The sequence below is a fragment of the Felis catus genome, chromosome B3 (assembly GCF_018350175.1).
Source record: "Felis catus isolate Fca126 chromosome B3, F.catus_Fca126_mat1.0, whole genome shotgun sequence".
NCBI classification, from domain to species: Eukaryota; Metazoa; Chordata; class Mammalia; order Carnivora; family Felidae; genus Felis; species Felis catus.
The window spans coordinates 2,897,921-2,924,379 of record NC_058373.1 but is presented as its reverse complement, the minus strand read 5'-3'; the positions used below and the strand labels follow the sequence as shown (position 1 = coordinate 2,924,379).

General features: G+C 56.9%; 1 protein-coding gene and 3 long non-coding RNA genes across 8 annotated transcripts in view; 3 read left to right on the top strand and 1 right to left on the bottom strand.

Annotated features, from left to right (window-relative positions):
• EFL1 (elongation factor like GTPase 1) overlaps positions 1-8,524 on the top strand; it is a 122,953-nt gene extending 114,429 nt beyond the window's left edge. For all 4 annotated transcript variants that reach the window (XM_023254828.2, XM_045058728.1, XM_023254827.2 and 1 more), the window contains 2 exons: positions 807-991; positions 8,229-8,524. In XM_023254828.2, the coding sequence (XP_023110596.2) occupies positions 807-991; positions 8,229-8,417 (374 nt within the window). In that variant the 3' untranslated portion in view covers positions 8,418-8,524. The remainder of the gene's footprint in view (positions 1-806; positions 992-8,228) is intronic.
• LOC123385784 lies at positions 2,783-7,652 on the bottom strand. 2 transcript variants are annotated; one of them, XR_006598789.1, is made up of 3 exons: positions 6,584-7,652; positions 4,068-4,212; positions 2,783-3,483 (listed from the first exon to the last, which is right to left on the bottom strand). It is a non-coding gene; the product is annotated as an uncharacterized LOC123385784 (long non-coding RNA). The 2 variants fall into 2 exon arrangements; XR_006598790.1 differs by having other exon boundaries at positions 7,193-7,652.
• Positions 8,525-13,281: 4,757 nt separating the features above from the next.
• Positions 13,282-22,627, top strand: LOC123385783. The gene is made up of 3 exons (XR_006598787.1): positions 13,282-13,518; positions 16,987-17,125; positions 21,741-22,627. It is a non-coding gene; the product is annotated as an uncharacterized LOC123385783 (long non-coding RNA).
• Positions 22,628-24,938: 2,311 nt separating this feature from the next.
• LOC109500465 overlaps positions 24,939-26,459 on the top strand; it is a 31,425-nt gene continuing 29,904 nt past the window's right edge. Inside the window, exon 1 of the long non-coding RNA XR_006598783.1 lies at positions 24,939-25,180. This is a non-coding gene — a long non-coding RNA (uncharacterized LOC109500465). The remainder of the gene's footprint in view (positions 25,181-26,459) is intronic.

Below are 26,459 nucleotides of genomic sequence, written 5' to 3'. Positions count from 1 at the left end.
AGGTTCCTCACAACCGTGTGTGGTTTTCAGTTGTCTGTTCTTAGCAGAGTCGGACCCCCTCATGGCTAAGAGGATTCTTGGAACACCGGAGGGACCCTTCCAGAAGCCGGCCTCTGTAGCGGGGAGACCTCTCCCTCCCGAGTGGGAGGCGGCATCGGGCCTGACTGCGAAAATGTAGTTAGCCAAGAGAAAGTGCGGGCATTCTTGTGATCTGGGTAGACCTTGTCATCAGACGGGAAAGACGCCACACACGGTCTCCAGGGGAAAAGAAATACTTACGCCACTTACGTGTCAACCAGTTTTTAAAAACGTGACCAGACATCTCTGCGTGTTGTTTTCGTTTCTAATATCAAAATGTTACTGTGTCTGTTCCTTGCTTACTGGGCCCAAATAGCCTCACGCTGTTCTCATCAAACCAATAACGTCTCACAATTACGAGCATTTCAGTGTGTACAAAGCCCAGGCACACTCGTCCCCTTGGGTTTCACACCCGGAGACTGACCGTCATGGGGGATGTTGCATCAAAAGGTCCTTTTCAAAGCCGCCCGCTTCTCAGGCTGTGTGAGGGGTCTGCCCTTCGGGCAGTGCGGTTTGGGGTGGTTTCGCCTTTCGTCTCCGATTTTTTTTTTTGTCGCGTTACTTTTAAACACTTAACGAGAAAAGTTTTCATGCTTGTGTAAACCAGAATCCTCGGGAGCGCCGTTTCTCACGGGTGGACTGTTACAGGGAGCGCGAGCGGTCGCGTGTCTGTGTGGCTCGGGACGTGTCACCGGTCAGTGAATTTAAGAGCCGTGTTGCTTTCGCAGGTCGGGTCTACGCGGTCTTGTCCAAGAGAGAAGGTCGAGTGCTTCAAGAAGAAATGAAAGAAGGGACGGACATGTTCATCATCAAGGCGGTGCTGCCCGTCGCCGAGAGCTTTGGCTTTGCTGACGAGATCAGGAAGAGGACGAGCGGCCTGGCCAGCCCGCAGCTGGTGTTCAGCCACTGGGAGGTAACAGCCCAGCCCCGTCCCGCCTCCTCAGGCGCCGGCGTGCTCCCTGCAGATGACCCCGAGGGTGGCAGCCACCGCCGGGCCTCCGTGGGGCCTCCGTGGGGCCTCCGCCCAGTCCCTCGCCCGGGAGAAGGCACGGGGCTGTTCTCCTCCAGATGGAAGGGTCCTGAGGTTACGTGGGGCCTGTGACGCACACATACACACACTCACTCTTCACTTTTGTTTGATGTAAAAGTTAAGACGCAGAGCCTTCGATCCTGCGTTTCCCTCTGAAGATAGCGGTTAGAATTTTAAGGGAAAAATCACAGACGTGTTGAAAGTGAAGCTCTCGGGAACTTTTCTTCCAGCGGGGAGACACTTCGGGCGTTTAGAGGGGAACGGTCGTGTTGCCAAGGAGCAGCTCTAGGCTCCTGTGCGTTCTGTGGCCCTCAGTCCCCGCCGCGGACTCTGCGGGTTTCCGCGACTTCCGTGCGCTGTGGGGTGAAAGGGTCCGTCAGAACCCCTCGCTGTCGGTGTCGGTAAAGGTGGGCAAAGAGCAAACCTTACCCGCGCTTAAAACTGCAAACGTGGGTCCGCATTGCTGGGGGAGAGGAAAAGATGGTGAAGACATCGTTTTTTCACTGTTGGGGTTGGGCGGGGAGGGTACTCACACGAAGTAGGGAGGTCAGACCAGCCTCCCCGAGCAGGTCCTGGAAGGAGAGCTAGCCGGGCCCCGAGGAGGCGGGCGCCGCGGGACAGGCGGGCGAAGGAGAGCGGAAAAGTCTGGTCACCTTCCAGACCCGTGTCGGGTCAGTAGGAGGGTTTGGAAGCTACGGGATGTAGGAGGAAGGGCTGTTGTAGCAAACGAGCGTTTGTTGTCACTTTGCAGGGAACAGAAAGCCCGGCCCATCGCTCCCGCTCCCAGGGAGGCCCGTGCCTGCCTAGTGGGACCAGCGCTGGCTGTGCCGCCACAGGTTCGGGTTGCAGAGACCCCCTCTGCCGCGTGCTCGGGCAAGCCGGGGGGCCCCCCGAGTGCGTCCCGCCCCTGGGATGGCGTGCTGACCGTGCAGCCTGGTGCACCTCCCAGTGGTGTGGACGCGCTCGGGGCTCTCTCCTCCAGCCCTGCCGAATCACAACTGTTTACGTCCGGCGCCAGGTCGTCCCCTTTCTCACTTTCTGTAGCCAGACGGGCCCCTTTCTCCAGAGCAGGATTTAAAGAAACCGTTGAAGTGCGGGTAAGAGAGGGGAATGTGGTAAGTGAGGGAGAACTTCCTTTTTAAAGTGAATTTTGTCGTCAAGGAAATCAGCACTTCAGAAAGCCGGACTTTGACGGCAAGTCTAGTTTTAATCGGGCGGTTCCTGTCACCTAAACGGACACCAGGGAAGTGGCTGTCCAGAACTGGAGGTTGTGTCTGCTTTTCCTAAACAAAAAAGAAACCGCACATCCGTAACGCTCAAAAAAACCACGGTTAATGTTCTGGTGTAGTCTCCTTTTTTTCTTTTTTTTTTTAATCAGTACAGTCTTCATCTTAACAGGGATTTACTATGAAATTTTTCTTGATTTTGTCTCTTTGTCTAGAAACTAAATGAAGTTTTGGTGGTTTTATCGGTTTATATCAAAATAGGTATCATTCATTCCATGTTTCACTATGTAGAAAACAGGAGGTCCAAAACATTTATTTATTTATTTATTTAAAAAAATTTTTTTAAACGTTTACATATTTTTGAGACAGAGACAGAGCATGAACAGGGGAGGGTCAGAGAGAGGGAGACACAGAATCCGAAACAGGCTCCAGGCTCTGAGCGGTCAGCACAGAGCCCAACGCGGGGCTCGAACTCACGGACCGCGAGATCATGACCTGAGCCGAAGTTGGACGTTTAACCGACTGAGCCACCCCGGCGCCCCCCAAAACATTTATTTGTTAATTTCTGAACTTAAGTGGGTAGTAATTTCCCACTTACCCAAACTTGGACCTTTTCAGCTTTGTTTTTGGCACTCGATTATTACAGAGGAATAAACACCAGTGAGGGATACAAAGAACGGATTTGTCCAAGCAGCTTCCGAAGAACTACGTCTGTAGTGAGTCTATTAGGGATGATCTTACTGGAACGGTCTCCAGAGTCCTCCCCTGTGTGTTTTAGGGACTAGGCGTGATTACAGGGCAGTGCAGCTGACATTTAGAACCAAAGGGGGGTTTATCCCACTTAGAGCAGTGACCTCGAGAGGGCAAAGCACTGTCTTCATCGCTGCTGCCGTTCCGAGAACCTCCCCAGAACTTGGAGCTCACCCGTCCGAACATCTTGCCGATGACAAGGTGTCCGTCTCAGGAAGGTGGCCTTGATCCCACCAGTGACAAGGCCGGGTTCTGGCATGTTTGACGAGAACAGAGAGAGTGCAAGTTCGTGATCCCGGGGGATCCCGTGTGCGGACAGATCCAAAGCAGGGATTCAGAGCTGTCATAGGGGCATCATGATTGGAGGAACTGGGTTTCTGAATTCACATATCCTGTTTGCTAAAAATAAGTGATCATTTCACAGTCGGCCTTATCCCTGAAAGTGGTTTTATAAAGCACATTTTTAAAACTCTACGAAGTTTTCATTGTTTCCTAATTGGCAAGTAAGCAGGTAAGACTGTTCTGTGAAAACCTTCTCAGAGTAGATTGTCTTCTTGTGGGGTGGGGGCCTGGGCGGAGGGGACTCCCCGGTTGGGGGGGGTGGGCGGGGGCTCGCCTGCAGGGGCTCACTGGCGGGGGCGGTGGGGACTCACTGGTGGGGGTGGCAGGGGCGGTGGGGGCTCATGCGGGGCTGGCGGAAGGCGGGGGCGGGGGCCCAGGCTGCTCCAACTCCTTTGTCAGCACGTGGCTTCTGCTGAGGGTCCAGAGTGGCTGCTCTCCCTCGCACCACACGTCCGCATCCCAGGCGGGAAGAACAGGGAGTGGGAGAATGGGAAGAGGAGGGCGCGTGCCCTCCCTGCAGGGACGTGAATGTCCCAGTGCCCACAGCCAGTCGCGTGGCCACATGTCACAGCACCCACCTAACCAGGAGGTTGGGAAATGGAGCCTGACTAATCAGGAGTCAGCAGACGATGGCCCGTCACCTGTTCCGGTGAACGAAGTTTCCCGGAACACGGTCGTACCCATTCTCAGACGTGTTTTCTGTAGGTCCTGTCCAGAGACCGTGTGGCCTGCACTCTGGTTCTTTACAGAAAGAGTGTGCCTCCCCTCATCCCGAGCCTGAAATACCTGTTAGCAAAGAAAACAGGAGAAGAGATACTTAGGAACAGCAGGTTCTTACCAAGTAGGCAATTTTTGTTAATGCGAAAACCACGATGACTTTTCCATCTGCTTTTTCTCTCACTCACAAAAGAAAGGCCGGAAATCTTACGTACTTAATAGTAGTTGTTTTGTTTTGTTTCTTTTCAAATACTAGTTTCTGTCTTAGTTGGTTATTAAAAGTCAGTCTCTTGGTAAATTTAGAGACGAGTGCGGTCGAGAAGAGCCCGCTCCAGTTTTGTGCCACCGTCTGCCGGCCCCCTGCCACCTGTCCTAGTCCCCGCTCCCGACAGCTTCAAATCTGTGAAAGTCTTGAAAACAGCGTTGTAATTAAATGTCATCGATGTGATCGTTTTTGGCTGTCTCCGTCCTCCCCCCGGGTTGGGTTTAGAAATAACGCAGTCGGTGAGCTCTGGCTTCTCGCTCCAAGCCACTTTCTTCCATTTGTGTTCTATCACACCATATAATTTACAATCAAGAGCTTTTGAGAGAAAGTGCTTCAAAAAATAGAGAAAATAAAATTACAGGCATTTTCCATGAGGAAACCTTTGAAGTCAGCAATCTCATAATTTCTGTGTTTTACCCCTTCTGTGAAAAGGGAAGAAAAGGAGCTAATAACAGGCACAGAGAGAAAAATATTCCCACCCAGTGGAGCTCTACACGCATGTCAGCACAACCTCAAGCCTGGCTGCTCGATGCCGAGACCACGCGGGGGGCGGGCTGGAGTTCACCCGGGGTGAGGAGGCCGCGGCTCTGAGCACAGTAGCGCTGAAGAAGTTCATTCCGGACGCGGTGCCTCCCACCCGCCAGCCACGGTCCTCGCGAGAGCTGGGCACCGACCTGAGACGGGGCTCCCCACGCGCTTCCCTTCTGGGCTGTTGTCCCCTTTCCTCCTCCTCTTCCTCTTTCTGTTTTTGTTTTTAATGCCGAGGACAGCAGCTGGCACTTGGGAGCCTTCCTTCCCGTGCGCTAGAAAATGCCGTCCCCTCCAGGCTGTGGGGTTGCAAAACAACATTCTCGCTGTGGGCAGATGAATTCTGGGTGAACCAGTTAGAAAATAGCACCTTTTCTTCCAAACTGATGCGAGCTCTGCCCTGTGGCCTCGAGGGTGCCGTACTGTAGCGCACGGCCCGGTGTGGGCACCCGAGCCCCCCGGCGAGGGGCGGTCTGGAGCGGGACTCCAGAGGACCCCAGGACGGAGGTGAGTGCAGAAGGTAGGCTTCGAGTCTACCCTGGAGTCTGTGCGGAGGGCCACACAGAATGGGACCTTTTGAAACTCCTGGTCTTACCGGTTTTGAAACAAGGACCGGTCTGAGTCTGTGTCTCTCAACTAGCATAGTTCGCTTGCTGCTCTATATAAAACGCGTCACTCTAGGGGCGCCTGGGTGGCCCAGTCGGTTGAGCGTCCGACTTGGGCTCAGGTCATGATCTCACGGTGCGTGGTTTCGAGCCCCGCGTCGGGCTCTGTGCTGACAGCTCAGAGCCTGGATCCTGCTTCCGATCCTGTGTCTCCCTCTCTCTCTGCCCCTCCCCCACCAACACTCTGTCTCTCTCTCTCTCTCTCAAAAATAAATAAACATTGATAAAAACGTGTCACTTTGTAAACAGGATTAACAGTCTCTTCACCCTACTCCCCAGACCTGCTGAGAACATGCAGCTTCTTTATACGCTGTGACGGGCTTATGTGATATGAGGGGAGGACGCCAGTAACCAGCTTAAAACTAGTCTCCCGCGGCGTAGACGGTCTGTGGACGACTGCCCGGGTGACGTTCCGCTTCCCGGCTGTCTCCCCAAGGAGAGGGCTTCTGTGGCCGCGTGGCGCGAGGGAGAAGGGGGTCTTCACCAGGAAGCGCCACCGGGGCCGGCGTGGGGCACCGGCTCCTCACCAGACACTTTTTTCCGTGTCTGGTAGAAGTCGCCCTCGTGCGCGAGGTGGAGCCTCATCGTGGCTTTGATGTGCGTCTCCCTCGTGACTAATGACCGACGTCTCTTCGTGGCCTGCTGGCCGTTCGCACATCTTCTCTGGAGAAGGATCCCTTCGAGTCCTCCGCCCGCCTTTCCATTGGGCTGCTCGTCTTTTCTGCTGGGTTGTAGGACTTCTTTTTCCTGGACGTCGAGTCTGTTCGTTTACGGGGTCTGCTCAGCGGTTCGCTATTTAACCTGCCTGCCGAGGTTCTTTCTTTTGCATCCTTCCGTCTGAATTTATCTCTAGGATTTCTAGCTCTTACTTTTTTACAGCTGCCTCATGTTTTATGGATGCAGTGTCCCCACACGCCCCTTATTTCTTGGAGAATTTTTAAGTGAACTCCGTAACCCTCGCTCACTCCGTCACCTCTCTTACTGGGTTACGAATGCTCCCCTGTTGAGTCTGGTTACTGTTGATTGGGGCGGGGGTTCCTGTCGTGCCCTGTGCGAAGCCGTCTTCAGTCGGGTCTTCTCCCCCGCGTCACCCTGGGGCATCTCCGAGTCACCTGTCCCTCCCGAGCGCCGCAGCTCCGCAGCTGCTCAGCTCGGCGCCTTCACCGGGGCGGACGGCGCAGGACCGCGGACACGGTCCCGGTACGATCCGTCCCGCCCTCTGTCCCCCAGTGGTAGCCACGGCCCGGGGCACACGGGGTTCTTCCAGCTCCAGAGAGAGGGCCTGGGCTGTGTGGCCGGGGCCCGTCCTGAGCGGGCAGCGGACCCGGCCTGGCGCCCTGTGGGACGCGGACGGGGGTCTTACCCCCATTTACTACTGTGGGCTCCCCTCCTCCCCCTCCCGGTTCACAGACCAGACCCTTCCATTTCTGGTGCTGAAGAGCATCTACTTCCTTTTCCGCCATTTCTAGATTTTAAATTGAAAAGCGTTAGGATTTGAGGCCACTGAGTAAATACCACCCCTTTCTGTGCCGAATTGAGAAATGAGAGAAAACGACAAACCGGATAAGGTGTGTGAAGGCCAGACTCTCACCTTCATTACCCGTCAGGCTGACCTTGGAGAGTGTGGTCTCGACCGTGGAGGGTACGGAGCCCCTGCCGCCACGTTCCAGAATGAGACCAGCCAGGCCGCGGGGCTCCTGCCGCAGGGCCGGGTCAGGGCGGCTTCTGTAAGTGACGCGGAGGGACGGGGCGGACTGTGCACTTCTAGTGGAGAGGGGAAGAAGACCCTTGTCCCCCGGTCCTCTCTCTTCTCACACTTACCTGTCACATCCTGGGGGAACCCTTGGCGAGGAGGCAGAGACAGGCCACGAGTGTGCGGCTCATGGAACCTTCTCTGCCTGCAGGAAACTGTCCGCCCCCTCTGTCCTGGACCTCAGGGAAGTCTGTGTCCAGTGTCGCCATCGCTGTGGGCCTCGTGACCCGGCAGCTGCTCATCCCAGAGGGGCTGGGCACCCCCACGTCACTACTTACAGACCAGCCCCGCCCCCCGCTGCCCCCCTCCCCGGGGCCCAGGCTCTGCCCTCTCCCTCCCATCAGGAGGAGGCTCCCCTGGACATGTCCCCCTCACCGTGAGGGCGCCAGCAGGCGGGGGCCCAGACCAAAGAGGGAGGAGGGCAGTGCTGACTGCCGCTCGTCCCGACAGAACATGGGCCAAGCGGCCCGGCTCACCGGTCACACCACGGAGTTTGGGAGCAAAAGCTTGGGTGACCAGAAGTGGGCTTACGGGCGTTGGTCTTTGCTGGGGACGAAGGCAAAGTGGATGAAAAGACCCCGCTGGTACCCAGATGCATCCGAGCGAGAGGGGGAGCTTTTCCATCATGTTATTCAAAGTTAAGAGTCGCCCTTGTGCCTCGGGGTGACGTCGTGCACCTTACGGGTTTGTTGAAGCTGCTTCCCTCTGTTCACGCGTCCTGTGATCCCTCACGACTGTTCCTTGCCCTTCCCAGCAATTGGCTGTTCGTGGCTTAACTTTGGTTCTTCAGCCTCACGCTAGGAATCTGGCAAGGCTGTTTGAAATCCAAGTATGCTTGCCTGACCTGGCACGTTCTGTCCCCTTCTCTCGCCAGGTCATCCCCAGCGACCCCTTCTGGGTACCAACCACCGAGGAGGAGTACTTACACTTCGGGGAGAAGGCGGATTCTGAGAACCAGGCCCGGAAGTACATGGACGCCGTGCGTAAGCGGAAGGGTCTTTACGTGGAGGAGAAGGTGGTGGCGCACGCGGAGAAGCAGAGAACCCTCAGCAAAAATAAGTAACCCCGCCCCCGGCAGGGCCTCCTCTTTCGAACGGAGGCGTCACCCCGGGCCAGATGCTGGGAAAACCTCTCGGAGCTCACTGTCAATAAAGTTGATGCTTATAAGTATTTTAAAGAGGTGCGAGAGAACGTGTTTCCCAAGTGGTTTTGTTGACCCATTCTGGTGCGAGGCGAGAAGTTCCCGGCGTCCCGCGCCCGGGGGAGCTCGCCCCGGCGTGGTCCTGACTGATTCCCAAGTCAGGCCGCGTCCTCGAGAGGCCACTTGCAGTCCGACCCGGTCGTAGCTGACCCTCGCCCTGCTGGTCTGTGCGGCCACGCTGTCCCCTCCGATTGGCGCTGGCCTCAAACCTGCTTTCGCACTCCCTCGTAAATCACATCGCTCGTGTTAGATAGGTGTTGGTGAGAGTTAGGCCGTACGCCTGTTCTTTAGAAAAATAACTTCTGTAACTTCCTCGGTGGTTTCCTGTTAATCTTCAGGGACGCTAGCTAACGTGACGAGATTATTTCCTTTATTGCCAACACTCTTAAACCTCCTCGGTTGCGCCCTTCGGGGAGATCTCCTGGAAGGAGCCGATGCGATTCGGGTAAAAAGAGATTTTGTAATTTTTGATGCTTGCTGCACTGATAGTTTTTATAGCCACTTAAACGAAGGATTCTCTTTCAAAACACGTACGACGATCAGATCAGACTTTGTTTTTGAGAGGCTTTCAATGGGCTTTCTTCCCATACACTAGGTCAATAAACGAGGTCCTCATACTAGTTATGGAAACATTATCTCTGTTCGTTCGAGCCATGGTCTAGCCGGTCGACTCTAACTGACCCCGACTTTGGCGACAGTGTGGCTACATAAGTCGCCGTCAGTTCAAGCTTACCAGGTACAGATACTTGAGTTAACTCAGGAGAGTTATTCCGGGCATCGGTTTATCTTGAACACTTTGATAGGGAGGAAAAGCTGGCGCGTCCATTGGCAGGCTTCGTAAACAGCACCCTTCCGAGCGCCCACACGTGCCGTGAGAAGTACTCTGGGACTCTGCCCCTTCCCGGCACTCGCTCATTTCGCAAGGAGGCGCAGCCCCAGACTTGGAGCTCTCTCCGCAGTCCCGTGGGGCCCTGCCAGACGCGCCGGCACGGGGGAGGTGACGCGGCACCGTCCCCACGTTGAGGGAGACGGTCACGAGTGGTCAAGCGACCCCGGAGAAGCCGGCCGGGGGGTGCGGCCAGCCCCCCGTGTGAGTCGTCCACCCCACGTGTGCGCCGTGGTGCCCCCCCCCACTCAGGAACCACGTCCCTGTGCGGCAGGTGTGGGTACTGAGACCGTGTCTTTGCTCGCTCGTGCCCCGGGGCCGTGCCCAAAGCCTAGCCTCACTGGCAGCGGGAGTGTTCCTGTTCTCACGCAGGCGGGGTGTCTGTAGTCAGTTACGGGCAGGCCTCGGGCAGCGGGGGGCCACCAACCCAGGACGCTCGCTCCTGGAGGACTTGGCATTGATGTCTGGGGACAGCCGTCCTGCTCTGGGGACGGGCACCGGACAACATGGCTGTAATGCCTTTTCCCCATGACCCTGCAGCACGGGCGGGCCAGGGGCTGGGGTGGGGAGAGGGGCAGAGAGACGAGCTGCTTGGGTCAGTGTCCACAGACGTGAGGGGAGATACCCAAGTCCTGTTGTGATCCCTAGGACACCACACACACACACACACACACACACACGCACACACACGCGCACGCGCGCACACACACGTATACAACAGTACGTGCAAGTGTGTGCGTGCCAGGTAGTAGCTAAGTTCACAGCCCACAGCCCGGGGTCCCGTTTCTCATCCAGTTAACATCTCTTAGTAAGCCCTATTCCAGGCGCATCACAAAAAGTTCCCAAGGATTATTGCCTGATCTGTGTTAGGACCGTCGGCAGGAGCTGGGTCCTCACTATGGCAGAGGGAAGGACTTGGGGCATCTTTATATCTATATTTATATTCTGTGTCTCCAGCCCAGTAGGCAAAGCTACTAACAGTAATGGTGTCCAAGTTTCAGAAATATATAATGGCTCCGTTTCTGGCTGGTAAGTTTAGAAAACAATCGATTTCAGAAATTAGGCCAGCCTGTGCACCTGGCACGGAGAGTAGGGCACTGGGTAGGGAATACCCCTTGTCTCCTGTCTGACAACGACCAAAGAAGGCTTGGGGCCTTAGGCAGCTTGTCACAGAGCAGGAGCCCTCCAGGTGAGTATGTTACTAAATCTGCAAATTAGAAGGTGTTCATTGTGAAACAGTCAAACCCTTTCTTTTCTTTTTTTTTTTAATTTTTTTAATGTTTATTTATTATCAAGAGACAGAGACAGAGCATGAGCATGGGAGGGACAGAGAAAGAGAGAGGCATAGAATCCCAAGCAGGCTCCAGGCTCTGAGCTGTCAGCACAGAGCCCAATGCAGGGCTCGAACTCACGAACTGCGAGATCATGGCCTGAGCCGAAGTCAGACGCTTAACCGACTGAGCCACCCAGGCGTCCCTCAAACCCTTTCTTTTTAAGGCAGAGAGCATTTTAAGCTTTCTAGGATAGAAAAGAAATTGATAAAAGTAACAATAAAAGCCAAGCATTTAGATCAGATTCTAAAAACAAGATTATGAATGTCGACCAAAACACAGGAACCAGACCGCAGAGGTGCTAACACTTTCCTTTGATCCTGCCGGTGGTCACAGAGCCTGCAGCACAGAGAGAGTCTCCTAGTGGCCTGGGAACGAGAAGAGGGAAGAGACCACCCTGCGGTGTATCTGCCCTCTGGTTATGAGCAGAGCCCCGTGCAGCAGGCTCTAGAGAGAGGCAGAGTGGTTCCGACCAGACAAGACGAGCAGGAAGGGAGTGAGGGGGCCGAACAAGTAAGGGTTCCCAGAAGGGCTGGAGTGAAGGGTCCAGGCCTTTCCCAACTTGGCCAGTCGCGGCCCAGGGCTGGAAGGCCAGAGGCTTGAGTAGCGGGATGGGGTTTCTTCCAATGCACATCCCCTTCCTCTGGGCCCGGGTTGATAAGGACATTCCAGAGGGCCAGGCAACTCTCTCTATCCCACACCTCGGTCCCTCCCCCGGCAGGGCTAGAGCGTTCGGTTTGGGGGTTACTTCATTACCCTCTTTGTTGATTTTGCACGTCCCTCCCGGGTCTTGGGTCTGGCTGAGAGTATCTTCTACCTTATAGTAGATAGAGAAACCCTTAAGACTTCAAAAAAATAATAACAAAATAAAAAATAGAGGTACAGAGGGGGGAAAATCCTTTTGTTGGTGATTAGTTGTAGAAAACTTATAGGCTGAGTTTCTGATGTAATGAAATCCTAACGATCACTTTTTTTAATCACTAAGCCTTTCCACGTGCGTACGCCGTTATTTTAGGCTCGGGAAAGTAAGGGTCATTGGACAGAACACTGATGGACGGAGGAAGGAGGCATTTGCCTGTGAGACCCAGTAGGAGCCAAGGAAGGGAGGGGCAAGCCGTAGGATCTGGGGCACCGATAAATGGGCCGTTAAGGGAAGAAGGCTGGATCACACCGGACAGCCTTGTTTGAACATCAGATTTAGATGTTTCTTTTTTTATTTGTCCGAACTCAGAAAAAGTGACCTTATGAGGTCTAGTTTTGAATGTTTACTTCTCTTCTATCTTTTTTTTTTTTAAGTACATCTGGAAAATTCAGAGCTTGTGGACTCCTGTTCTGCTGTCAGATGAGATCATTGGAAATACACACTTTTCATCTCACATGCTCCCTTTTCCAAAGACATTTTCTCTCACTAACACAACTTCGCTTTTAGGGGCGCCCGGGTGTCCAACTCTTGGTTTCCGCTTGGGTGGTGATTTCCCACTTTGTGGGTTCGGGCCCCGGGTCGGGATTCTCTCTCTCCCTCTCTCTCCGCCCCATCCCCTGCTTGCTCTCCCTCTGTCTCTCTCGAGGGTAAATAAATAAACTTGGAAAAAATTGTTTAGGAAACTTCCCTTTTGAGAATGTCACTTGGAGGTGAAGTCATTTGGCCGCTTCACGGCGGCCTCGGAGTGTTTTTAAAATTGCCCCCCACCAAGTAAGCAGCATTTGTTAGCTCCCAGATGCGTAGCACTGAGCGTTTGGAAAGGGTTGGATCCAGACGGAAAAAGCGGTGCTTACCGGTCACATGGTTCTCCGAAGGAGGCAGAAGCCCCCGAGGTCTGAGACCACCCAGCCTCCTCTCTCGGAGAGCTGCGTCCCTTCCTCGGACAGGGCTGGCGTTTCTCAGGTGATGTGCACGGAGCCTTCCTCTCGGACCGGGCGTCTGCCCTGCCCGAAGGGAGCCCTGCGCCCACGGCCTGGTGGCCCGGGTCACACCGCGGCTTCCCCCTCGGGACCGCTGGCTCGGGGGGGGGGGGGGGGGGGGCGTGTCTCACCCGGGCCCGGGGTTAGATCCACGCTCTGCAGGGCGTGACCTCCTCGTCCTCTTCACCACTGCCCCCCAGGCCCCTGCCGGCCGCCACTATGTTCCCTGAGCCTCGCTCCCGCCAGAGCCATCGAGCTGGATTTTGTTTCTTCTCTCTCCCTCTTGGTGTTGTTGGAGGAGCCTCGGGGCAGCGGGCCTTTACGTCCTGGGCTTTGTGGCGTCTTGAGCAAGTCAGCCCCTTGGCAACCCGCCTCCCACACGAACAGACAGGTGCCCCGGGCGTCCCCAGGCTTGGGGATGGATTCAAGCGGCCGTCACTAGCGCACTCGAGATTATTACCTCCTTCTGTGACTCATCCAACCGTGTCTGCTGCCTTCCTTTCACGGTATGTTTCCCTCCCAGAAGGTTGTTCAGAATCCCCTACAGATGGGGGCGGGGGGGGGCGGGGATGGCCAGCCCCTGGCAGCTGCGGGCCGGCCCGGACAAGCAGCTTTGAGTAGTGGTCTCTCCCCAGCTTGGCCGTGCGTGCTAGAATGTACGGTGGTCATACGTGCACCCTGGGCGTCTTTCTAGAAACCTCTCCCACGGAAGCATCACACAAGGCACGCAGAGGTATCCGCACAGGGCCGTGTGGAACGGCCCCCCCCCCGGGAAGGCTCCGAACGTCCATCCGGAAAGAGCTGCCGGCTCCGCAGCTGGTTGAGGGCTGGAAGCTCCTGAAGGGTAGGAAATCCCAAGATGCTATACTTGGCCTGAATCCGTTTTACCACGTACTTAAAACGTGCGTGTACGTCGTTATCCCACGCTCCGTAAAAAACCAGAGACCTGGCTACGGACCTGTGAAATTTCTTATCGCCGGGGGCGTAATTAACAGAGCGGTTTCCTTTCTGCATTGTTTTTCTGTAAAGTTTTTCCTTTGCGAATCCAGCATGTAGTACTTTGACGATCAGAAAAAGGCGATTCCCTGGGATGGAAAAGCTAACAAAGGGGTCCCGCACCGCAGCCTAGTTGCCGAGGGCCCGAGGGGCTCTGCGTCCGCAGTGAGGCGGGTGGTGGTGGGTGGGGACATGTGCTTGGTGCCGCGCTGAGAGCCTCGAGGGCCGAGTCGAATGCACCAGACAGGCCAGCACGATGCCGGCCCTGACTTCGGGAGGGCCGGCGGATGCCCGGCCACCCCACAGACAGGGCAGCCCCCGTGTCTGCGCCCCCCACGCCCCCCATACAGCGTCTTCGGAGGGGAAGGGCGCGGGATGCTCCTGTCCCAGGAGTGGGCATGTTCTGAACCACGTGGCTACACCCACAGGTCAGAGATCCAGGCACACTGATGATGGGTCTCGGGAACTTGAACAGGCAATCGGGATCAAGAGCCAGCTGGGAGAGGAAGAGGAGGGGAAAGAGAAGACCCCGAGGGGCACCTGGGGGGCTCAGCTGAGAGTTTTTGAGAGAGAGAGAGAGAGAGAGAGAGAGAGGGAGAGAGAATCCCAAGCAGGCTCCGTAACCGGATGAGCCACCCACCCAGGTGCCCCAAGCATCTGACTCTCGATTTCAGCTCAGGTCATGATCTCAGAGTTTGTGGGATCGAGCCCCACATTGGGCTCTGCACTGACAGTGTGGAGCCTGCTTGGGATTCTCTCTCTGCCTCCCTCTCCCCCGTCTCATGCTCTCTCTCGTTCTCTCAAAATACATACATTAACATTTAAAAGAAAAAAAGACAGAGGTGCCCGTGAGAGGCCTTGGAGGTGGCGGGGTGGTGAGTCACCAGAAGCCCTGTGCTCGGCTCCTGGGGCTGGGACCTCGGGCCGCTCAGACCCTAACCACACGTCCCCTCTGCCTCCCTGCGCGGTCCTGAGGCCTGGTCCCCTGGGGACCTCGGGACAGCCGCCCAACTGATAACCTGTCTGGCTTCCCCGGCAAAGCCCTCCTCCGTAGGGAAACCCGAGGGGGGTCTGCTCCCCCCTAAAAGGGTGCACATGGAGTCCACCCACCCCTGGAGCCCCCAGAGTCCCTTCTGGCCAGAGTGCATTCTCCGCGAGAAACCCAGTGTGGAAGTTCCAGTGTAAAAACAATCCAAGTGCAGCCGCCCCGTTGGGAGCAGGGGGGAGGGGGGAGGGGAGCCTCAGACCCGGCCCCAGGTGCAGGTGGCAGCTCCCTGAGGCCCCATGGGAATTCCCCGGGGTCTACAGAGCGCATCTGAACACCCACAGCTGTGGGTCCCGCTCCCAAGATGTGCCCGGCATCCCTCTTTGCACGCCCACCCCTTCGCTGGGGCCCCAGAATCGCATATCCATGCACCGTGGCCACGTCCACTGCCACCGGTTGTAGGGCACGGCGCCCAGGTCAGGGGCCGCCGGCTGGTCACCAAGCTCTCAACATCTGCAAGCCCCGGGGGAATTTGGGCGATCAGGTGCACACGTCCCAGGGGTCAGTGGTTCTCAGAGAATCCGCCCCAGACCAGCAGCACCAACCTGACCCGAGAGCCGGTCGGAAATGCCAATTCTCAGGCCCACCCGAGACCTACTGAATCAGAAGGAGGGAGTGGTGACCCCCTTCATCTTCCCGGCAGTCCTCTCTTCACACGCCGGGGGGCCTGAGAACCGCCATCCCAGGCAGTGGTGGGAGAACAGCTCTGAGTTCACCTGCTCTGGAGATTTGTCTCCGTGGGAGGAAGCAAAGCAAAGCCCCCGCCCGGAACACACCTTGGTCTCAGCACACGGGGCTCCAGAGGACACGGCTTCCTTTCATACGTTGGGCGCCCCACCTCGGAGATGCTCCCAGGGAACTTCAGGGACAAAACCGGGGGCCCCTTTCCAAGGGTCAAAAGTCACTGCAGCAGACAGATTGCCCTGCGTCTGTTTCTCCACAGTGGTTTGGCTGGCAAAGCTCCCCTTGAACATAAATGGTACCTTTTCTGAGTCTTACAGGCTCTGGAAACACACACACACACACACACACACACACACACACACACGCTGATTACTAATTCTTTCGTCGACTGGAGCGACCCCTGGTCACCTTCCCTCTGGGTTTTTACATTATTTATGTGCAAGGAATACAGGTCACAGGGCACAGACGCCCTCACACAGTTCTTGGCTCTGGACAGGGTCACTTAGCATCACAGGGATTCCTTCTGAGATGGGTGCTGGTCTCATACATCACATGCTTACGCTGCCCATGACCATTCAGCATTTTTCTAACAACACCAGTTGTCATGATAACACTCTTTCGGAGCCCCCACCGTGTGCCAGGCTCCACCCCAGCAAGTTGTGTGATTACCCCGGTAAACACCACCGTGATTCCCCGATAGCCCCTTCTGATAGATGAGAAAACCGAGCAGATTGGTTAGAGACCTTTTGCTCAAACATCACACAGCTGTTGGCACACGGTCCGTTAAGTTGGGGATCAGAGGGATGTTTCCTCCGTTCTGCTCTTCTGTCAAGGAAGGCGCTGTGAGCTTCTCAGGTGCCCGATGCTAACTGTTGTCAACCTGATTCTGCTCTCCTAGTGTCTCAAGTCACGGATGCGATGGGGAGCGGGGGCGGGGGTTGGGGACAGGTGTGGCACGAGTGGTCCAGGGCGGGGGGGCCTCAGCTCCGCACAGCCTGGCCTCGGACACCCCCTTTCCCTGCGGGTCATGACTCGAGGGCCACCACGTTTCACCAAAGAGGAAAACGGTCCCAACCTGCCTGTAACTTCCAACTTCTCACTGTCAACTGAAAAGTACACTCCCGCTTTGAGTCGAGGACAGGCCAGCATTATTGACTATTTCACTACTGCTCCCTCCGTTTATCTATCTCCAGCTGTGTGGTTGCACTTTTCAAACTGGAGTGAGAAATAGTAACTCCTGCACAAACCCTGGGTCTCCCATTCGGCCGCCTCAAATCTTCCACGTACCTGTGGTGGAGGCAGCTAGATCAAGGGGCTGAGGGGGTGAAGACCGGATTGAGTGGGACCAAAAATTACACTACCACCCGTGGCACGAACAGGTTGACTCGGAGAGCCCCGGCTGCCCTAGCTCTCGGCAAATCAGAGAACTCATTACGATAATAGCGGAGGCCGTGCGCTGAGCCCTGAGGTGCTGGGCGCCGTGCCCAGCAATTTACAATTAATCCTCCAGAAGCGTTAATAATTTACTCCGTGCCAGGCATTCGCAGGTCTCCTGACACTTGTCTAAGGCGTCTACTCATCTTACAGATGAGGAAACTAGATGCGGGAAGATGAAGCCAGCCTCCCAAGGCCCCGCAGCCAGCAGGGGGCGGCGCTGAGATTTGAACCCGGGCACCAGACCCCAAGCTTGCAAACGCCAGGCGAGCCCGCCGCCTGATGGAACAAAGTACGTACTGGTTATATTTCCCATTTACAGACGCCGCCCGAAGCATCGGCGGAGCGTGGGGCTAATCCCTGAGCGGCTGTGCTCACCCGGCACCGCACGGGCGTCTGCGTGCGGTTTCCCTGGGGGGGGTCAGGAGGGCCGGAAAATGCACAGAAGCACAGCTAGCCGGGCGCCTTCCACCAGACCAGGAAGACCAGGCTGTGGAGAAACAGGACACTTTGTCCTCCTTCATCAGAAACACATTGCTTCCAGGAAACCCACCCAATCTGGTTTCGGCAGAAGGACGCGCTATACCCGCCCTGGGATCTGCCCCGGGCGGCCCCGGCTGTTCCCGGGGCGGCCCCGGTGGCCACGGAGGGACCGGTGCCCGTTTCCACCGTGAGAGGCCAGCCGGGTGTGTGCTGAAGGGGACTGAGCTCCAAGGAGTCGCCTCTAAAGGACTCCAGGCTGTGGGCTGTGGGCCGAGAGGGAGAGGGAGGGGGTCCAGTGAGAGTGAAGGATCGGGAGGGAGATCCCTTCAACAAAGAAACATTTTCTGAGCTCCAGCCCCGGGCCGGGTGCCTGGCAGCGAAACAGAACGTCCCCGGTCAGGGAGGAAGACGGTCCAGCCATCGAGGGTAAGTGCCTTCGAGGAAAAGACTTCAGGCCCAAGGCCCTGACCTACTGGGGGTCAGAAAAGCCTCCGCTGAGACTGGGGCCCTTGGGCATGTCCAGGCCGGGACGGGTGAGCCCTCTGCTCTGCAGGCCACCAGGGGTCTCTACCTGCTCCCCCAGCAGAGTGACCTGAGCTGCTTGCACTTGACCTCCTCAGAGTTTCCCCTGGTCCCTCCAGCCTCGTCCTTTCATTGCCTCCCCTCCTCCTTCTCCTCCTCCTCCTCCTTCCTCTTCTTCCTCTTCTTCTTAAGTTTATTTTGAGAGAGAGAGAGACAGAGAGAGAGAGAAAGAATCCCAAGCAGGCTCCGCTCTGTCAGCACAGAACCTGACGCAGGGCTCGAACTCACGAGCCCTGAGATCATGATGTGAGCCCAAATCAAAAGAGGGAGGCTTCACCAACTGAACCCCCCAGGTGCCCCACCACGCCTTCTTCTTACAGGTGGGCTGTCCGCCCCCCGCCGCTCCCCCTGGTCCCTTAGTCACCACCCTGGGGCGGGGGGGTGGTGAACAGGAAGGAGGAGGCGGAGATCCCACTGGGCCCCTCGAGGGCGCCTGCGGGCACCGGGCACCACACCCGCGCTGCCGGGAGGAAACGGCCCCGTCAGGCGTCTCCGCGACGATGTCCCTTCCCGCGGCCCGTGAGGCCAGGGTCTGGCGCAGCCTCCCCGGCACGATGGCGGGACACCGCGGGACACGGGAGGGACCTGGCCGCTGGGCGTCTCTCTCTGCACCCGCGAGCAGGCGCTCTCGCAGGCACCGCCGAAACGCCTGGTTTGAGGTTCTCCCCAAGCTTGAAACTCTTAGCGGGTGTACATGGTTCTGGAACTTTCCCGACTTTTCAAACCAGTGTCTTGTGGGAGGACCTAGCACAGGACTCCACGGAGGATGATGGGGCCCAGTGCGTGGAGACGCTGCTGTTGTCTGGCAGGTGGAGGCCGGGGATCAGGGGGCAGGCCCCACAACAGTGAAGTGTGCGGACCCCAGTGGGGTCCTGTGATCCACGGTCCTATTTGTCCCAAGACAAGACAACGTGAAGACCACAACATTCCCATCGAGATAAACAGACAAAGTCATGCCTGTGCCCCAGGCGCTCCCCCTGAGCACTTTGGTGACGCGTGCCTCTTGCGTTGTGGCCAAGAGTCCAGGATGGATTTCGCCGCCCAAGTGGACGGCTTTTCCAGGGCCACCTCGGGGCTGCCTCCTGAGACCCGCCGGGGACAGTGCCCAGCGTCCTGAGCGGTGGCAGAATTTCCCGGCAGGCTTGGCAATGTTGAGAGAAGGCAAATACTTTCCCTGTGGCTCATCGTCTGCTCCTCCGAAGCGCGTGGCCTCGCCCCCTCGTGGGGCTGCCTCGGGCTTCTGGAACGTACGGGGAGCCCGCGCCCGCAGGTCTATTCATTCCTGGACGCACGTGCCGTCCAGGGCGAGGCACCTGTGGACAGGACCGAGGGTGCCCGGTGTGAACGGGAGGCGGCCGGCGCTCCCCACACTCCCCGCGGCTAAACACGTGGTCTGAACGAGGCCGTTCGAGATGGTTTTCAAACCACGCCGCTCCGTGCGCAGACTCCGATTGGATCCTGGATCCAGGAGACCAAGCGCAGGACACGTGCTGGAGACTCCGGGGGAAGCCTGGGCGCAGCCGGCGTATCAGGGGATGAAGAAGTCGGCGCTCGTCTTGTGTGCTGTGGTGACAGGGTTTTGGCTTCAGCAGGGCCGTGGCCTTGTTTCCTAGACGTGCAAATCGCAGTATCTGACTCGAGATCGGCGTGGCCAACTGTGGTTTATCCTCTCCGCAGTGTATTGTCCTGCCCTTCCTCATCTGCTGAACATTTGCATAATGGAAAGTAAAGAACCAGACCAAGGTCCCGTGAAAAACGAAAAGAAAATGCTCCCGTGACGTTGAGGTCAAGGAAAAGCAAGTGTGATGTGGGGAGAGGTCCAGGTCCTTCAGTGAGGGCAGCGCCCGCTCCCCTCGGAGCGGCTGGACGCGGCTTCCTTCCTGCCTCGGACTCTTCTCCTGAACGTGGAGACCCTGTTGCCGCAGAGACAAACTCCGGCCGGTCCTTCCTCCATCCTCTCGTTGGGCAGTTGGTTCGTTTATCCAGTCATTCAAGTATGCTGGTTTGCTGCTGTCTGTGCTGGGTGCTGGGTGTGCAGTGACGGTGGAAACAGTTCCTTCCTCTCTGGAGCTCCTAATCTGTGGGGGAGGCAGGTGTCAGTCCGAAAGCTGCCAGGATGAGTATAAAATGACAAGCAAACCAAATGACAAGTGCTATAAACAAGAGTATGGAAGAGGGGCGGGTGACCGAGCCAGGAAGACCCAACAAACCGAGTTTGAAGGGAAGAGAGGGGATGTGCAAAGGCCCTGTGGCTCGGCTGGAGGCAACATGGCCGCCGTGAGGGAGGACGGGGGTACCCGAGAATCGGAGAGGACGGTAGCGGCACAGGTGGGGATGCTTGGTCCGCGGGCTACTTCGGCTTCTGTCTCCCAGGTTTGGCGATTAACTTCAAGTTTGTCTTCTGTTTTGGTCGCTGACTTGCCCCTACCCCAACTCTCCGTGGTTCTGCACGGCTTCTGAGCGTCAGACACACCCTCCACCTGGCCCCTACTAAGATGTGCGCTCTGTGGCCTCTGTGGTGGGGTCCCCTCGCCCCTTACCAGGCCAGGTTGCTGGTCTCAACCCGAGGTTCTCATCCACTGGCACTGTGGCCGTCTGTAGGCTGGGGGAGAGCCGGGCAGCCCACCTCAGGCCTTGTCTCTACCTTACCCCACCGCCCTGCGTTTTCACTCGGCCTGACTGTTCCATGTATATGTGACAGGTTCCCCGCGAGGGACACTGTCCCCAGAGCTGCAGTCCCAAAGGCAGAGCGTGCCAGCCTCAGCCCATTTCAACGCCGACCCTGCCACACCCTGGGGTTGGGCTGGAGCCGGGAAGCCATGGCTTCTCCTCTGTCTCCCTTCCTTCCCGGGCCTATCAAGTGTCCTCTTCCTGTCTGGAAGTTGCCTGGCACACCATCTCCTCGTCCCTGCCCGGGTCCCACACCCCATGACTACTAGGGGTATCTTCCCCACATTCCAGAACACATTCTGTGGACCTCAATCTACAGGTTTGGCTCCAGATATTTCCACAAATAAGAGAGTATTGGTTTGGGGCGCCTGGGTGGCTCAGTCGGTTGAGCGTCAGACTTCGGCTCAGGTCATGATCTTGCGGTTTGTGGGTTCGAGCCCCGCGTCGGGTTCTTGCTGACAGCTCAGAGCCTGGAGCCTGCTTTGGATTGTGTGTCTCTCCATCTCTCGGCCCCTCCCCTGCTCATGCTCTGTGTCTGTCTCTCAATAATAAATAAACGTTAAAAAATTAAAAAAAAAGAGAGTATTGGTTTAAGGTCTCCCAAACCACATCCTCTTAATAGCAGCACATTCAGTGAGTAGCACTGGTTAGGATCAGGCCCCCTCTGGAAGGTTCCTTCTGGACTCCATAGAGCTACTTCCTTTTCGACCTTAGAGCCATCCTGGGCTCGTCCTCACCTAGATGTCTGCCTCTGGAGTCTTCAGTCTGGTGGCACCAGCTCCTGACTCGTGACGGAGCCCGGAAGGGTCTCGCAGAGCCTCTGTGTGCCCCTTGGGTGTTCCTGCTCCGGGGGGCAGGCATGCCGACCCATCCCAGGCCGGGCCCTGGATCCCGGCTCTCTGCCCCCCTCTGGTGGTGCCCTGCCATATTGCCCTGCCTGCCCTGGCTTGGCCCTTGCAGCGGGGCACCAGCGGCCAGCCCCAGCCATTTGGCCCCATGGGAGAGGCGTGAGTGCGGTTAAGACCCCATCAAGGTGGCCCTCGTCGTATGAAACGGTGTTTCCCCCGCTAACTTGTTGCCAGGATAAAAATCAGGGAAGGGTAAAAGCCAAATACTCACGGAGTCCCTGGCACCCGCCAGGCCTTTAGTGACCACGTGCGTGTGTTCCGCAGGAGGGCGATGAGGCCGGTGCCGGTGTGGGCGGAGCCGAGCCGGGAAAGGAGCCTTCCAGGGGCTTGTCTGAGTCAGAACGTGCGTGAGAGGCAGAGCCGGGACACAGGACCACGGCACGGAGCAAAGAGATGACAGGGAGGGCGCGGACTTCTCCCGCTCTTCGTCCCGAAGGAGGCAGGACGGCAGAATGTCACAGGCTTCCTTCCGACGGGGCGGCCTCCTCCAGCTCGCCCCTCCCCCCACCTGCCCCACGCGCAGAAATCCGCGTCCGTCCAGGCCCGGCCGCGCCAGGCCGGCGAGCTTGGCCAGCGAACAGTCGCGGCTGTGCTTCCCTGTGTGGGTCCCACGTCCCGAGTCATACCATCCCAGGGCTTCAGTGGGACGCCACCTTGTCCCTCATCCAAGTGTTTTGACTTTTTACCATCCGTTTGCTAGTGAGAACTGGACTTAATGAGGCAGATCTGGACTCCAATCCTGACTCTGCCTTTTACCAGCTACGGGAGCCCGGGACGCTTCACCCGACCTCCGAGCACTTCCGTTCGACATCTGTGCAAATGGAAATCATGAGCGTGTCGCTCACGTGCTGTCGTGGGGATTAAATGAGATAAAATATACCAAGGGCTTAGCACAGCTCCGGGCACATAGTAAGGGCCCGGTAAACGGTAGAAGGTAGTGTTAGAATAAAGACCACTTCTCTCTCTCTCTCTCTCCCTCTCTCTCTCTCTCTCGAGCTTCAGTTGTGTTTTTGTTTTTTTTGTTTTGTTTTTCCGGTCATATTTGCAAGAATTGCATAGATTTGAACCCATAACCACTCCTTTTTCTTAAGTTATTTATTTATTTTGAGAGAGACAGGGTGCACACACAAGCAGGGGAGAGGCACAGAGAGAGAGGAGAGAGAATCCCAAGCAGGTTCTACGCAGTCAACACAGAGCCCAACGTGGGGCTCAGTCTCATGAAGTGTGAGATCACGACCTGAGCTGAAATCAAAGGGTTGGAGGCTTCACCGACTGAGCCACCCAGGTTCCCTGAATCCAAAATCACTTCTAATGTAAATATGTTTTGCAATCAACTTTCTCCCTTTACATTTAGTTTGGTTAGATTTCGATTCTAAAAGATTAACATCTCTGCTGTTAATTCTGTTCGTGTTTTCTCTGATTACTTGAAACCTGAGAAAATTCAGGGCACCTGGGTGGCTCAGTCAGTCGAGCATCCAACTCTGGATTTTGGCTCAGGTCACGATCCCAGGGTCCTGGAATCCAGCCCCGGTTCGGGCTCCAGGCTGAGCACGGAGTCCACTTAAGATTCTCTCTCTCCCTCTCCCCTGTTTGCATTCTCTCTCTCTCTGTCTCTGAAATTAAAATTAAATAAAGCCTGAGAAAATTCTCATTCCTCCATATGTCTGATACATCACTCTTTTCTTAAATAAGTTTATTTATTTATTTTTGAGAGAGAGAGAGAGAGAGACAGAGTGTGAGTGGGGGAGGGGAAGAGAGCGAGGGAGACACGGAATCCGAAGCAGGCTCCAGGCTCTGAGCTGTCAGCACAGAGCCTGATGCTGGGCTCAAACTCACGAACTGTGAGATCATGACCTGAGCTGAAGTCGGACGCTTAACCGACTGAGCCACCCAAGCACCCCCATCCCTCTTTTATACTCCTTGTCGTGATAAAGCGATATATAAGTGAGCAGTCAGTGAGTGAAGCTGGGAAATACATGAGCGGGTTTCCCCAGACATATCATGGGGGCCTCCCCTGCCAAGGAGGTGACGGAGATTGATAATGGAGAGGAGGCCCTGGGGCAGGTTTCCAGCTCAGCACTGGAGACATTTGGGGGCCAGATGACTCTTTGTTGTGGTGGGGGGGAGCATCTATCCTATTCATGGTAGGATGAAGACACTCACCATCCTGGCCTCTGCCCTCTAGATCCCTCAGTGTGCCAACCAAAAATGTCTCCAGACATTGTCAAATGTTCCCTGGGCGGCAAAATCACCCTGGATGGGACCCGGCCAGGCTGACCGTTGCCCTGAGGCCTCAGTCTTAATGTGGCAGTGCCTCAGGGCACCCAGGTTATCACAACCATAAAATCAGCTGGATGCAGCCGTTGACAGAGCAGAAGGCCTGCTGTGGGCACAGGTGAGTGATGGGGCCGCGGTCCGACTGAGGGAGGATCTCATCGAACATTGCTCGTTAGAAAGTAAATATTGATCTTTTGGGGCAAACTACTTTCAGGAATTTTTCCCGGTGGTCCGTTTGTTCAGGTGATGCCGATCCTGAAGACGGCTGCCTCGGGAGGTCTAGAAACACAGTGAACCAGGCAGAGGCAGGCCTGGCTGGGGTGGGATGTGGTCTCTGAAGACAGGCTCCCCCCTCCGCCCCTGCCGGCCGCCTGCTTGCTCTCCCCTCCCACTACATGTGGTTTCAGCCATGTCCTGTTGTCCAACACTCTCCACTCTACCTCCAACGGTGACCATTAAACAGACTCGTCCTTTGGAGAATGAGCTCTCTGCCTCCGCTCTCTCCAGCTTAGGCCATGCTCTCCGGATGCCCAGGGCCTCGGGACCATAGCCCATTCCCACGGCTGTTGGTCCCATGCTGGACCTCAGAAGAAAGGTGGAAAGTCACAGTTCAGTGTTGGAGGGAGATTCTTGAACCGGTCCCAGCCCCAGGGTTCCTGACTCAGTGAGCCTGGGGTGGGGTCAGGGGATTTGCGTTCCTAACGACTTCCCAGACACTCCACTTTCTTTGATTACCACTACCTGAGAAACGCGAAGAACACGACGAAACTGGGGACAGCCGGGTGATTCGCCAAGCTAGGCGGAAGACCTGGCCCAGGAGGCCCAGTCCGTCTCTGGCCTGAGGGCGCTGCAGGGCCCCAGGGGCAGCTTCTGGCGTCAGGATTCCCATGTGCCGCCGCAGGGGTGCAAGCACCTGCCTTCCAGGCCGGGAGAGCCCAGGGCCCGCGTCCTGACCTGCAGGACGCGGGACTTCAGTGCCACATCTGGGAAAATCCGGGACATACCACCCCGCAGGCGGCTGCCAAGGGGTGGGGCTCCACGATGCCCTGCCCATTTGGTGGGCGTGTCGATCCCACAACCCCGCCCCTCCCTGCCCCTCCAATCAAAGCTCTGGAGCCTTGGGCCAGCCTCTCAGGGAGGGGCCGGAAGAGGAGGGTGCAGCGACACAGCAGCCAATGGGAAGCCAAGAGGTAGGGATGCTCGGTCAAACTCCTCCAATCACCTGCGGCGTAAGCTCGGGGTTTCACCCACCATTGCAAAGCCGCGAACCTGGGCATCCTCCTCTGTCCCACCCGGACGTGGATGCAGGGCCGGGCTGTTGGGTGTCAGAGTGATTAGTACTGGACCCTGGGGTCGGAGAGCTCAGCGTCCGGGTCCTGAGGCGGCCGCTTGCGAGCTGGATGGGCTTGGGGCACGTGACCTCCCTGGTAGGTAAAAGGCGGTCGTACCCCGGGTCCGCGGCGTGGCGTCGGGGGCACGCGGAGCCTCTAGCGCAGGCCCAGCGCGCTGTCGGGGCTCTTCCCTCCCCCCGCGCTCACCGAGGGCCACCTCCGCCTGTGTAGACGACGCGGAGCGTGCTGTGCCCCCAGATTCCCAGGTTGAAACCTACTTCCCGGTGGGGTGGTTCTGAGGTGGCGCCCAGGGAGGACATGGGGTCACATGGGTGGAGCCTGCGGGACTGGGGTTAGTGCCCTTCTAATAGAGACCCCAGAGAGCCCGGGGAGGGGGGCAGGGTCCCACGTGGGGGCACAGCCAGAGGGGCGGCGAGCGGGACTCAGCAGACACCTTATCCCGGACCTCCCGGCTTCCAGAACCCGGAGGTGCCAGCTGTCACTCGCGGAACCCCGAGGTGTAGACTGTCACCTAAGCCCCCTGCCTGTGGTGTTCTGTCCCAGCAGCCGCGGTGGACTTAACACAACCTCCCCCCGGCCATTGCACCTCCAGCCCAATGCCACAAAACCCCGGGTCACTCCTGAAGAGACGGTGGCCCCGATGGCCCCGGGGACTGATGTGGGACTGCCTTCCAGGAGCTCGGACATGGAGGTCACCAGGACGTCCTTTCGTAGACTTCCTGGAGGTGGTTTGTGATGAGGGTCCTGAACCAGAAACAGATATTGGGGAACGAGGGGTCAAGTTTTGAAAGGTGTCCCCAGATCTTCCCTGGGGTCCTTGGAAGGTGGTCGAGGAGAACCTGCCACCTCCCCTCCCAGCTCCCTCTCCCCATTACCTCTGCTCTTTCCAGCTCTCACGTCCCCAGGCCACGCAGGAGCCCGGTGTTTGTCTCTGTCCCTCAGGTCAGCACCCACCAAAGAAGGCTGTCTCTGAATCCAGCTCTGGATGGGCCTTTGGGTCCCTCGCCCCTCCCCCTCTTTCAGGTCTCTTCCTTTTCTCTCTGCCCCTTTTCCACCTCGGTTCGGCTCCCTCAGTTTCCCCTCTTCAAGATCCGGTCGGGTTTTGTTAGGAGAGGAGCTGGGGAACCACAAGATGGGGGACCCAGGATGGCCCATGGATGGAGGGGATGCTGGGCCAGGGATGGGAACTGTGTCATTAGGCTGTAGGGTTAAGACGTTTTTCCTTTTATGCTTTGTGACCAACTTTTTTTTTTTTTTTTTTTTTTTTTTTTATGATTTGTCATTGTTGAGATGGGACAAAAGTCACATTCAGACTACGTCACATGTCGGTGGTGTTGAGAGGCAAGCCAACCCA